General features: G+C 38.4%; 1 protein-coding gene across 1 annotated transcript; it reads right to left on the bottom strand.

Moving 5' to 3' along the window:
* Positions 1-11,388: 11,388 nt before the first annotated feature.
* On the bottom strand, positions 11,389-13,411 carry LOC122808069 (C3a anaphylatoxin chemotactic receptor-like). Its single transcript, XM_044079047.1, has one exon. The coding sequence runs from the start codon at positions 13,398-13,400 to the stop codon at positions 12,387-12,389; it is 1,014 nt and encodes a 337-aa protein (XP_043934982.1). The 5' UTR covers positions 13,401-13,411; the 3' UTR covers positions 11,389-12,386.
* Positions 13,412-13,637: the final 226 nt, after the last annotated feature.

The following is a 13,637-nucleotide window of genomic DNA, read 5'->3' as shown; positions in this document are numbered from 1 at the left end:
ATCCTGTACTACAGTAAAAAGGATATAGTTCTCTAAGACTGCCTTCTCAGTCTTTTTTGGGTAAGATTAAGAACTCATGTATTAATGCATTCATATAAAAAGTCATGAAGACAGTATAGTCAGTTATTGAGAGAAATCCAAACAACAGATTGATAAAAAAGTGAAACTCAAGAGGCAGCACCCATAGCACTATTTGTTTATACAGACCTCGCAGTTACAGAAGCAAAAGGAAATGCAGATCACCTGGATTTCAGAGTCCAATATTTTGTTGTTTTTGTGCTGATGTTTCATGTTTATATGTTTCTCCCTTCTTACTTACCTGTCCCCGTGTGCATATGTATTTGTATCTCTACAGTATATCTGTATGTCTGCCTCTATGTGTGTGTGTGTGTGTGTGTGTGTGTGTGTGTGTGTGTGTGTGTGTGTGTGTGTATATATATATATATATATGTTGTTTTTGTGCTGATGTTTCATGTTTATATGTTTCTCCCATCTTACCTGTCCCCGTGTGCATATGTATTTGTATCTCTACAGTATATCTGTGTGTGTGTGTGTGTGTGTGTGTGTGTGTGTGTGTGTGTGTGTGTGTGTGTGTGTGTGTGTATATATATATATATATATATATATATGTTGTTTTTGTGCTGATGTTTCATGTTTATATGTTTCTCCTTTCTTACCTGTCCCCGTGTGCATATGTATTTGTATCTCTACAGTATATCTGTATGTCTGTCTCTATGTGTGTGTGAGTGTGTGTGTGTGTGTGTGTGTGTATATATATATATATATATATATATATATATATATATATATATATATATATATACATTTTTTTTTTTTTGTGGACCTGTTGTGGTTGACATTTGGAAGGTCAATGTTTAGGTATATGTCGTTTGATGTAAAAGATGGAACATCTGAATGCAACTGATTAAACACAACTGATCTAAATACACTTCATTTATCCTAGCTTTACTCAAAAAGTCATATATATAAAATATGTGCACTCCTAGACAGGCTGAGGAGTGTGATCCTGTTATCACTCTGTAACTGGTACATACCCTTCTGCTTCTTTTTGCAAACAGATGCCTCAGTTTACCAGTGCACAAATACTGCCATAACCTTCCATTCAATATTTGGAAAAGGATGTTAAACATGACACCCCAAAAATGTCCAGTGCCTTCAACATTTCTGTTTTTCTTTAATCTGTTTCAAAATGTTTATTACTGAGACCGCATCTATTGAACTGGATGCATTTCTACCATCTCTTTCTGGCACCGCCTCTTCAAAGAAGGAAATGTTCAATAGGTTCAGGAACGTATACATAAGCATCACAGATGAGAAAAGTGCCAACTAAAATATACTAAAAAGCGTGCATTGTAACTTTTACAGAGTATATGCATTTGACAGTTTGAAATCCAGTATATGGGAAGGGATGTGATGGGCCAGATTCCAAAGGAGTTGCTCTCAATGTAAGTTTGCTCTGATTACAAAAGACTTGCTCTCAAAGTAAGTGACTTACTTTGGTGCAAGTCCTATTTATAAACAGGTTTACATTGGGGGCTAAATGTCAAAAGACCATGCTGTCAGTATAAGTGATTACTTACACTGAGAACAAGTCTTTTGGAATTGGGCCCTATGTCTTGGGCACCGGGCACTCTTGCTACCATTCTGTTCAGCAGTATATAGTACTATATTTACTTAGATTGTATTGCACTACTGTATTGGCTTACTCAGAATGTGTAAAATGTCAACTGATTTGAGTCTGATTGTTCATTAAGTGTCTGTGTTGCTTTCTGTTTTATTTAGTCAACTTTTTTTATCATTCCATTGCCAATTTATCATCTGTCAAATTAAGCAGTAATAAATATGTCAGCTTAACCTTAAAACTACTAAATATTAAATTAATCATGTGCTAGTAAGAGTTTTTGAACCCTAATTAAGTTACTATTTTTATAGTGGGATCTGCAGTTGTGATGATATTATGAGCATGAACAGAGTACAATGTGAAAGAATTAAGTACACACCGGAGGCAGTGATAAAAAACAAAACAATGTCATTACCATTGTTTTTGTTAGTTTATTAACAGTTTGCATTTCAATATCTGAACTGTCAATATTTTCATATTTCATGTCTCTGTATTCAAAAGCAAAGAATATTTGAAAATATTATTACAAAACAACAAAAGCAGGAAAAAAAATACATTGAAAGTTAGCAGTCTGTGATCAGCTTGAGTCCAAATGTACATAGCAGTTAACACAGCAGATTATAGAAACTTGCTTCATCTAGAATGACTTCACTGAGCTAATTTACAACTGAACTGGCAGAAAAGGCTGATTCGCTAAAAGTGAAGTTTATGCCCTTTTCCTCCAAGATTTCGATAACCTAAAGTATGCTCTTTTTGTCTGAGATTTGACAATCTTAGAGACGATTGCATTGCTTAGCAGGTGGTCTGCAGTATAGAAGTTTCTTAGAGGTACTGCAGAGAAAAAAATTTATTTGGTAATAACTGACTGAAGCTGCAGATTTCTTCAAAGAATTGAATTTTTTGTTACTGTTAAAAAATACTGCGGCAAAAGAACGTAGTGGAATCTAGGATATCCAAAAACATAGTCCAGCAAACAAAAAGATGCCCAATGCTGAGATTAAGAACACTTAATTACAAAAAACAAATAAAAACAGGTAAGCGCTTTCATGATTGCTCGCTTCTTCGGACCTTAACAAACAGTATGAAAAAACAGGCCTTTAAATACAAAAAACTTCCAGTTAATTAAAACCAATTAAAACTGTTGGGTGTTAACACTCATCAGTGAACTAAGCCTCTCTTCTTTAGGAGAGGCTTTAAAGCAACAGCACTATTCAAACCAGGTGGCACATATGCTTTAAAGTTGACAATCCATTTTAACTCAGCAAATTAGATCTAATGAAGAGGGGCTATAAGGGCAGTGAGATAGATAAGGAAATTACAGAACCAAATACATCGGTTGGTGTCAAAGTAAAACCTTACTTCTCAGACAGCTCCTCAAGTATAGTGAGGGACACAGAGGCTAACAGCAACAAGGGTGTAAATAGGGTATGTTTGACCTATTCAGCAGAGGTAATTAAAGTGTGTGAAGTCATAAAGAAAGATTGGTCTATCCTGTTGACTGATCCCTCTGTCAGTGAACATATAGAACAATTTCCTAAGTTTTGTTTTAAAAATACCAAGAACTTAAAACAGCAACTCTGTTATACACACACTGAACCATATAGGCACCTTACCTCCCAGCGTAAGGGCACTCATGCATGCCGGTCTTGCAAGGGGTGCAGTTATATATGGTCTACACACTTGATTATGCATCCATTAAGTATGGAACCTATGCATCTGTCCTTTTATGCAGATTGTTGTACAAAAAATTTGGTCTATATGGCTAAGTGTAATGTATGTGATTCATATTACATAGGAAAGACAAATCGTATGTTTAAGGACAGGATTCTGCAGCATCAGAGTGATATACGAAATAATAAATTAACAAATGCATTATCGAAACATGTATCTGAAGCTGGTATGAGTCACAGCTTTAAGTTCTTGGTACTACAGAAATTAAATGAAAGTTTAAGGGAAGGGGATTTGAGTAATGAGACTGAATTTGCTGAGTTAAAATGGATTGTCAACTTTAAAGCATATGTGCCACCTGGTTTGAATAGTGCTGTTGCTTTAAAGCCTCTTCTAAAGAAGAGAGGCTTAGTTCACTGATGAGTGTTAACACCCAACAGTTTTAATTGGTTTTAATTAACTGGAAGTTTTTTGTATTTAAAGGCCTGTTTTTTCATACTGTTTGTTAAGGTCTGAAGAAGTGAGCAATTGTGAAAGTGCTTACCTGTTTTTATTTGTTTTTATCTGTTTTTTTTTTTTTTGTAATTAAAAGTGTTCTTACTCTCAGCATTGGGCATCTTTTTGTTTGCTTTTAAAAATACTGGGGAATAATAACACACATTGACATTTTGGACATGGATCAACGTGGTTTTATAAAGGGTAGATCTAAATTGATTAAAGTTTATTAAGTTTTTTTAACCAAACTACTAAGGCCCTGGATCTTGTTCACTCATGTAGAATCATTTTCTTAGACTTAGTCAAGGCCTTTGACTCTGTTCCTCAATGTGTAATTTACCAAGGCCGTATCAAGACTAAGATCAATGTATTCCTTGTAAAATGGATTATGCCATGGTTAACTGACAGATCCCAGTGTGTAACCATGTAGGACATAAGCACAGACTCTATACCTCTCCATCTTAGAGTTCCACAAGGCTCTTTTCTTGGACCACCCTTATTTAATATTGTATTTGCCTCCATTCCCAGATCTAAGACATGTTGATAAATAAGTATGCAGATGACTGTAAGACTGGGTTCATTGCACTAACTGAATCTGATAATACCCTCTTAAAATTTTATATGAGACAGATAGATGAGTGGGCATACAACATGGTTATACATTTTAGTTACAGCAACTGCAGTATAATGTATGTTAGCAGGGCTGCAGTTCATTTACCTGTGTACCTACAAGAACATCCAGTAATGGAGGTAATCCAACTTAAAGACCTGGGAACAGCTATAACCACTAATCTTTACTTTGACACATATGCTGAACTGATAAGTAGTAAAGTTGTGCATTAAATGAGATACATGTTTAAAAATCTTAGCACCAGAAATGTGTCTTACGTTACTGTTTGCCAAGGGGCGGTTGTGGTGGTGGTGCAGCCCCTCCATGTGAGTGTGTGTGGGGCTGTGCACCAAAACTACTGATCTCAAAATATGTGGCCGCAGAGGCCTTATAAGCTCAGAGAAAATGAAATGACTCATCCCTCCACATCAGTTTCAAGGTGGTGGGGGGTGGAGTAAAAAAATGTACAGTAAAAACTGATGTTATTCCTTCTTGTGGTGACATGGAGTGGCAGGAGAATATGGTCAGTAAGTTCAGCAGTGGGCAGGAAAACTTTGTGATATCAGTGCAGACCGAAGTTCATTATGTATGTCCTATGTGGTCCTACATTTTGTTAGAGTTTATAACCCTACCACCTTGTTAGGAGAGATTTGTACCTGTAAAGAAAAAAAAAAAAACCCATAAAAAAACTTATTGCAACACTTTTAAGTTGCTCATCTTGAATTTTCGAATTATACCAACTTGTACTTCTACAGATCTTGTTATGAAAAAGTGTATGTAGCCTGCTGAACTCTATGGATCTACTTTTTGTTGACCTGATTTGAAATGTATCAGTTCCCTTTATATATTTGCAAAGCTGGGGACTCCAGGCCTGTTCACATTGTTCTGTGGTCCTTCATTTGATTATTGAAAGAAATTATACCTTTTTTTCTACTGGTGATGCCTCTTCTTTTTGGATCCTGGTATTTCCTTAATATTTCCTTTTACTCTTTTATCTTACTTGCTTACTTTTAGAGCAAATGATAAACCTGTCCCCAGTATTTTCCCACTTTTATTAGTTCTACCTATTGTCATCCAGCTCTGGATTCATTTACAATATTTCTACATCCTTGATCTATTACTTTGCACCTTTGCATTAATTTAAAGGGTGACATGTTTTTGGCTATTTCTCCATCTCAGCAAGCCCTTTTCTGTGCATTAGCGCAGCTTCAAACCTTTATAGTTTAAACAAAACAGCCTACTTTCCCAGTAAGACCTTTTGCAATGTGGATGGCCATTTACTGACCTCTGGAGTACTCTGGTGGTAATCATTTTTTCATCTGAGTGGACTCTACAAACATTTAAAACCATAGTGGACTCGGTTTACTATTTCCCTTCAGGGTGTTATACTTCATAGGATCATAGGAGGTTACTAGACCAATGGCCCTGGGGCCCTTACAAGCCTAGCCAAGAGTTTATCCCCAAAAAAGAAACCTCAGTCAGCACTTCACCCCTGTCAATGAGGGACAAACGTGGAACCCCTGGGACTAATTTGTGGTTTCCCATCCGCTCATCAAGGTTGCTTTTGAAGAGGGTCAGTGATGTCCTCTGTTTGACATGTATGAGAAGTCTGTTCCTGAGACTGGGCAGCCTCTGGGAGACAAACCTGTCTCTCCAGCAGGATTTGTTGATGTTGCATATTAGATATAGGCCTGTTGAGTGGGAAATACATGAGGAGTTAGACTTACGGATATGGAGCATCTCTAGTAGGGCAGGGTCCGATATTGCCTTGTAGGTGAGACACAGATCACCTCTAAGCAATCTGTAGCATACCGAGTAGAGTGATAGTGATTTAAGCCTGTCCACATAGGATAGGTGTTGGAGGCCATGGATTCTCTTTGTGAGGTGTTTCTTTGGCCTTTCCAGTTGGTGTAGGTGTTTTGAGAGGTACATACTAAATGGGGCATTGTACTCAATTATGGGTCTAAGGGACGAGTATAGAGAGGTAATCACCTCCCTTTTTCTGGATGCAATCCCTTTATTTATAAGATGAACCAAGTAAAAGGCTTTTCTGACCACCACTGCCACATGATGGTCAAATGTGAGATTGTTGTCAACCTGAGTACCCAGGTCTCTCATCACAGGTTGTGGGCTTAGTGGGTTGCCATTGATGTGGTAATCATTAGGGACCTTGTTTTTGCCAAATGGTATGATAATACATTTTTTTGCATTTAACTTAAGGCCATGACTTTGGCACCAGTTATTTGCAGCTGTGAGACCCTCTTGCAGTATGTTAACATCAATTGGGGAGTCAATGACAGCACCCAACTTACAGTCATCCGCAAACTTGGTCAGCCACAGGCCATTTGTCTTTGCCTGGACCTCTGAGAAGTATATGCCAAACAGTAGGGGTCCCAGGACAGATCCATGGCGAGCACCACTAGTGACAGGTCTGCTGTCAGAGGTGGCAGCATCTGTTTTGACCTTGTGGGTCCTATCTGTGAGCCAGCTGGCCACCCATCTGACTAGATAGGGATTAACACCAAGTTGTGTTAGCTTTTTGGTGATGCCCTAGTGGGGGATTGTGTCAAATGCCTTGGCCAGGTCAAGGTAAACTGTATGTACTGACTTTCCCTCACCCAGGGCCTTGGTGACAGTCTCAAAGAAGTCAACTAGGTTCAATAGGCAAGATCCACCCCTGACAAATCCAAACTGGGTGGGGTCAAGTGCTTGGAGATTGCCTATGTCCTTGTTTATGAGATCCATAATAATACACTCCATGACTTTACAGATCAGACTTGTCAAGCTGATGAGGTGATAATTTCCCGGGTCAGTAGTGGCACCACCTTTGTGCAAAGGGATGACAATGACAGTTCTCCACTCTGCTGCAATCAAGCCTGTAGTTAGACTGTGGTTGAATAGGATGTTCAATGGCGTAGCTAGTTCTTGCTGGAGATGGTGCAGAATACAGCCTAGGATACTATCAGGTCCCATGGAAGCAGTGTTCTTTGCCTTGGATAGGGCCTTTAATACTTGATCTAAAGAAATGTGAGGTGTGGGACAAGTATCAGGGATGTCAACTGGGCCTTTGGGGGGGCAATAAGGGGGGTGAAGTTTGCACTGAATCTATCATCCATCAGGTTGGCTAAGTCAGCAGGATCAGTGTAAGTGGTACCATTAAGTACTAGTTCGGAACAAACTTGGGCTTTGCCATGGAGGTTTCTAATGTAACTGAAGAAGGACCTGTGGCCTCCCTTTATTTTGGAGGCTAGTTTCAACTCATAATTGGCTTTGGAGGTTTTCACTAGTGATCTAATTTGCTTGTTGAGGCAGAGGAGGGAGTTTTTTTGATTTGGAATTTGTTCCTTTTTACCCTTGGACAACATCCTCTCCCAATAGGCTTTACAACAAAAGGAAGAAACTGGTGTTTCCTTCAGGAGCAGATTTTAGTTCTGTTGGGTATGGCTGAGTCCATGCAGTTGTACAGGTGCTTGTATACTGCACCGGCATATTGTTCAGCATAGTTGTCTGCATCATCTGAGGTGGCCGGTGGTGTGAAGCTGCAGATACCCTTCCTTAGGAGGTTGTAGTCAGCTTTTGAGAAGTTTTTTAGCCTGGTTATGGCTGGGGAGGGGTTGGGTGGGATAGAAACTTCGAATTAGACAGACCAATGATCTGATCTTACCAGTGAAGAACATACTATGGGAGTGGTGCAACGGTCACCCATATTGGTGATAACCAAGTCCAGTATGTTATCTCCCCTTGTGGGGGATAAGACCAACTGATCTAGTGCATTAGAATTGATGAAGTCAAGGAATCATTGAGTGAGTGCATTAATGCAGGAATAGTTCACCCAGTCTGTGGTGGGGTAGTTGTAGTCACCAAGGATCAGGGTGACCTTGATGAAGTCAAGTAGGTCCAGGTAGGAGGTGTGGGTGTCCTGAGACATGGAGGAGGGTCTATAGCTGGCTCTAACTTGGATGGGTGTCTTGTCAACTGTCAGTTGCACCTGGAGTAATTCTAGTGCGTCATGTTGGTAAACAAGTCTGGAAGTGTGCCTGTTCTTAATGAAGATAGAGACTGCACCACCCTTAGCCTTTTCAACCTCATTTTGGGGTCAGAAAATGTGGAACGGGTTATAGCCTGGTAAGGCAGGGGTGCTCTCTGCAGCCCTGAACCAAGTTTCCATGACTGCAAAGACATCGCCATCTTCCAGTGTGAGGAGAGCCTCCAGCAAGTGCATTTTCAGATTAAGGCTCCTAGCATTGAGCAACATGACCTTCAATTTGCATTTTGATAGAGCTTTGATGCTGGAAGAGCTGTCTTTAGGACATTGCCTAAAAAAAGGCACAATGGGGGAAGCAAGAGTTTGGCCAAGATCCAAAACCCTAGGGATGACAGGTGGAGGTCATCTCTGGCAAAGCACTGTGGCCTGTCAACCATTTCATCCCAGGCAGACAGATACTGGATCCCCCTAGAAAGACACCAGAAACTAAACCAATTGTTGAAGTCAAACATTTTTTGTTGGTCTTCAAGCTGGAAATGTACCCAAGCTTTCACCCTGAGAGTCACTCCAAAGCTGTCTAACATTTGTCTTGATCTTTTTATGGTATGAAAGTACTTTGCTAAGGTCCAGATAAATAAAGGAAATCGGTAGTAAACTTATAACTTATGCCTTATAAGCTTTCACGTTACAAAATGTAATTATGCCCATCTGCAGCCTCTGTCTTATCACTACTGTGGTTAAAAATCGCAACTAAATTTGTGACACATGAGCTTCCAGTTGTAAACGTTTTGATTAACTGTCGTATCATTACTTGTTCATTTACTGTTCTATGTATATACACTTATTTTTTTTTTTATTAACTGTCGTATCATTTCTATTCTGTGCATGCATGTATGTATTATGTTTAGTATGTAAATCTTGTATAACTGCCTTCTATTCATTCTGTAAAATGGAACATTTCTCCCTGGGCCTCCACTGAAGATGGGACATGTGCCCAGTTGTACTTTCCTGGTTAACAAAAGAAATAAATAAAAAAAAAAATCCATGTTGATTTAGGAGTTGTTCTCAATTAGCTTCAAGGTGCTTTAAAATTCTTTTCTTCCAGGGTTATCCCATATTTTTCTACAGCTGACTCATACTAAAAGATAAGTAATTTCCTATCTCTGACCTGGCTTTGCAATGAAGAATATTTTATTCTGGATTTTCCCCAGCCATCCTGGATTTGATTTATGACTCTTGTGTTTGGGGCGCCAGTCAAGCAGGTGCGGAGGTGAGCAGTTCATGCCAGCTTTGACATCCTGGATGGTTGGAGATGGTGACGTCCTGCTACAGGAGCAACCCTCTAGCAGAAAGTTAGCTGTTCCAATTTCAATGAACAGAGAGTCATGAGGGTGCAAGCCTGGCAAGGATTATGCATGCAGTCCAGACAAGAATTGTAAGTGTATGGAAGAGATCACCCACTATGTGCTTTACTTAGTAGGCCCTGCACCATGTTTGCTAGCCAGCTGAGTGAGAGGGGTTAGTCATGTGATAAAAATGCTCTAACCTCAGAAAATGAGAGCTGTGAATGACTTGGCTTTCCCTTCTTTCCATATTGTATGGATGAGAGGGAAATGGGACCGGCTTGGTGATCATGGTGGAGCAGAGGTAACACTATAGTTTACAGACTTGTGAATGAGAATTACATCTGCCTTCCTCAATCTTCAAGAACATTGGTCTTTTTCACTGTATACACCTACAGATTATTGTGCCCTTTCAGGACCCTTTCTTTTGTAAAGGGACTGGAATCATTCCTATCAATCTGTGCCACTTAACTTTCTTTCTTTAACATCCATTTTATTTTGTTTCATTAGTTATCTCAGTCTTTCTGTTTACTATGTTTGTACTGGATATATCTTCCATTTTATCTGAATTGAAAACTCTTTCATGGTCTGAACATTTCCTTTTCTGACTCCTTTTCCTGCTGTATTCTTAGTTAATGTTGTTCTTTATGTTACTGTGAGTTTTCTTAATATGTCCCTAAATGCTGTGTTTCCCTGGTCAGTGACACTGTCTTGTTTGATAGCCTAAGTGATTTACTTTGAGTTGCATATTTGTTTTTATATCTTCTGTGAAGGCATGCCCATTGTTTCCCTCCCACCTTTGTACCTGTTGCTATACTTTTTTGAGGCATTGGTACAGTTTGTCAAAGTCTCTCTCCAAAATTCCAGCATCACCAGATTGTCTTTAATTGCACTAAATTAAGGCTGTATTCCAAATCTCTGATATTCCCATGTCATTATTGTGGTTGACAACTTTATGGTTGACTAAAAATATAAGTCCAAAAATATCAGGTCCAGCAGTCTACCCAGCAAATTATTATTCTCCGTCCTGCACATACTCAGGCTTAAATGCAACCCTCATAATTCAAATCTGATGCACACATAAACCACAATATGTGCAAACTGGGGTATTCAGAATGAGGAATTAGCCATCTGAAGTATTAAGTATACCATTTTCTATATGATATTGGTCAGTGGAGTCAACTCTGAAATTGTTTGAGAGAGCTATCAAATCCATCTTACCTCCTTATCTGAGACTAAAGAGTAAAAAGCTGCTCATTCTAGAGCAGATCTGGAATGGTTATCCAAGGTGATCTTCTGAGTTCAAAATGATTCTGTATTTCAGATAGGTACAGGATCTCAAAATCAGGGGAAAAAAGTAGTAGGTGAACAGACAACTAGAATGAGTTTTCAAGAGTCACTCCATTGCGTGAGGCTCCCTAAGTAAGTTCCACATATTGGATCATTCTAACTCATAAATTGTAGGGTTTCAGTTCATCTTACCTTATACCAGTGGGGTAAGGATGGAGGTGAATGCAAAACCCTTCAGCATGTCAACTTTTATTGCCAACTGCTTGGGACCCTCTAAGTAAGGTTAGTAATTGTGTCATTGTACTTTTTCAAAACTATGAGGTTTCAGTTCATCTCACCTTATACTCGCGGGGCGAATGCAGAACACTTCATTGCAACAGGTTTTATTGCCAGCAGCTTGAACATGAATGCTTATTTTCAAAAGCATGTATCAACTACTTTTGTGAAACTGATGAATATTAAGTGCAATGCATCATGGTATGGTAAAATATGTATGGATGGCTGTTCTATTTATTTCACATTTAAAATTGTAATCATTTTTTTATTGTGATGCTCTACAGCATATATTATCTCTAATGGCAAGCAAGCAATCAATCTTGTATGAAAAATGGCAATACCAAAGAATGATAAAATAAAAAATGAAAGCAAAACAAGAGCAACAATATCCCTTTTTAAATTTTATATTCTTAATTGTTAGCTGTTTGTCAGTCTTGTGCTGCATAAAAGACCTTGGTTCACTTGATTCAGGAATAAGCCAGAGCTGGTGAGGATAAGTGGAGAAGGTATAAGATGAACCTTTAGAGGGAGAGTTTGTTCAGATGAGATGATGATTCACAGTTATTTTTATGTGTCAACCCGCAGAGACTGCTGAAGGTGCAATAGTAAAAGATGAGGACCTCTAGATGGGTTAATGGTAGTCTCATCATTGATGTGAAGATAATCCATTTGAATGTTAAAGTTGTAACAGTACAAGATGAAGAAGGCATGAATATTCAGAGATGTACAACACCTGCATACAGATTTGTGCTTATGCTGTGTGGACATCTTTATATACCAGCACATATTAGGGAAGTAAATCTAAAAAAAATCCCATCCAGCATGATACTAGCAACTCATTATCCCATTATAGGCAAAATCCATGAATAGGACAGACCTCAATAATTTTTGGTAAAGAAGTAGTTCAACAAATACCAAGTAGATGGGATACATTGATTGATCAAGCTTGGTCAGTTAGGAGCAGATGACGGTTATTTTCCACTTTGTATAATTACAGTCTTAAAATTTATCATCCATTTCCAGTCCTCAGAGTAGAAAAAAAGACATGATGCAATCAAGATATATAGCCCTGTGTTATTACATCTGCAAACTTTTCATTTCTGAAGACAGAGAAGGCCCTGTTTTCCTCCGAAAACTATGAAAAAAACTGTCTTCAGTGAAAGCAGACTCACAAATTGCTGTTATGGACTTCCTGAATGTCTCCTTGAATCGTTGACCAATGAATACGTAAAGGATGGGATTCAGAAAGCAGTTTATGCAAGCCAGACTAAAACTCAGGGCAGAAAACACTTTTGAAATAGTGTTGCTTTCTGCATTAATGAGTGAGATATTAATCATGTGATAAGGTAGCCAGCAAAGGAAAAAACTCACAATAACTGCAACCATGACCTTGAATGCTTTACTGGATTTGACATTGTGCCGGTATTTCACTTTCACTGCAAGTACCATGTGGCAGACTGTAATAATCAGCAGTGGAATTATAAATCCTAGCACAAAACGAGTTACGATCATAGCTTTTTGCCTTTGTTTTCCTATTGCTTTTATCAGTGTTGCATTTCTACCAGCGGGATTAAAATTATTTACGCAGTATGTTTTATTATTTTTTACTGCAGCCTCATAGAAAGCAAAGTATGGAGAAATTAAAGCAATACACAGTGCCCACGTTGCTAAACTTACAGTGCATGCAAACTTTACTGTTCTGTGATTCTGATACCAGATTGGAAGCATAGTTAATACAAGTCGGTCAATGCTAAGAGTTGTCAAATGAAAAACACTGGCATACATACACAAAAAGAGACAAGAGTGTGTTATTTTGCAAAATTCTTTTCCAAAAACCCAAGTTTGATTCATCAGTATTTTGATGATAAAGAATGGGAGGAGAATTGAGTAGAAAATATCAGCAATAGCCAAGTTGAGATACCAAATAGTGTTTGTGGACTTTTTCATCTTAAAACCGGTGATCCAGATAACAATCCCATTTCCAACTACACCAGCAAGGAAGCAAATGATGTAGATCATGACAGAAATCACATTTAATATAGGTTCAATCTGTTTCCATACGTTACTGTTTAACGATGTATTGTTATTCATTATTGCTATGCGGTTGTTCCTGTCTTTGCAGATACTGTTACAGCAAACTTTTTCCACTGAAAGAAGCTACTGAAAAATCTGTACAGAGAGGAAAAAAAGAAATATATTATTTAACTCAGATGAAACAGACACAATTATTTCAAACCATTCTTCAGAGTTAAATGCAAGCATAAAAATTAACAGATGGAAGATGGTGAAGGACCCTCTGAGTCTGTTAGCTTGTTACATCTAACACTT

The sequence above is a fragment of the Protopterus annectens genome, chromosome 8.part0, assembly GCF_019279795.1.
Source record: "Protopterus annectens isolate FY-2018-M chromosome 8.part0, PAN1.0, whole genome shotgun sequence".
Lineage (NCBI taxonomy): Eukaryota > Metazoa > Chordata > Ceratodontiformes > Protopteridae > Protopterus > Protopterus annectens.
Note: the sequence above shows the minus strand (reverse complement) of the source record. Positions and strands in the feature narration are given on the sequence as shown.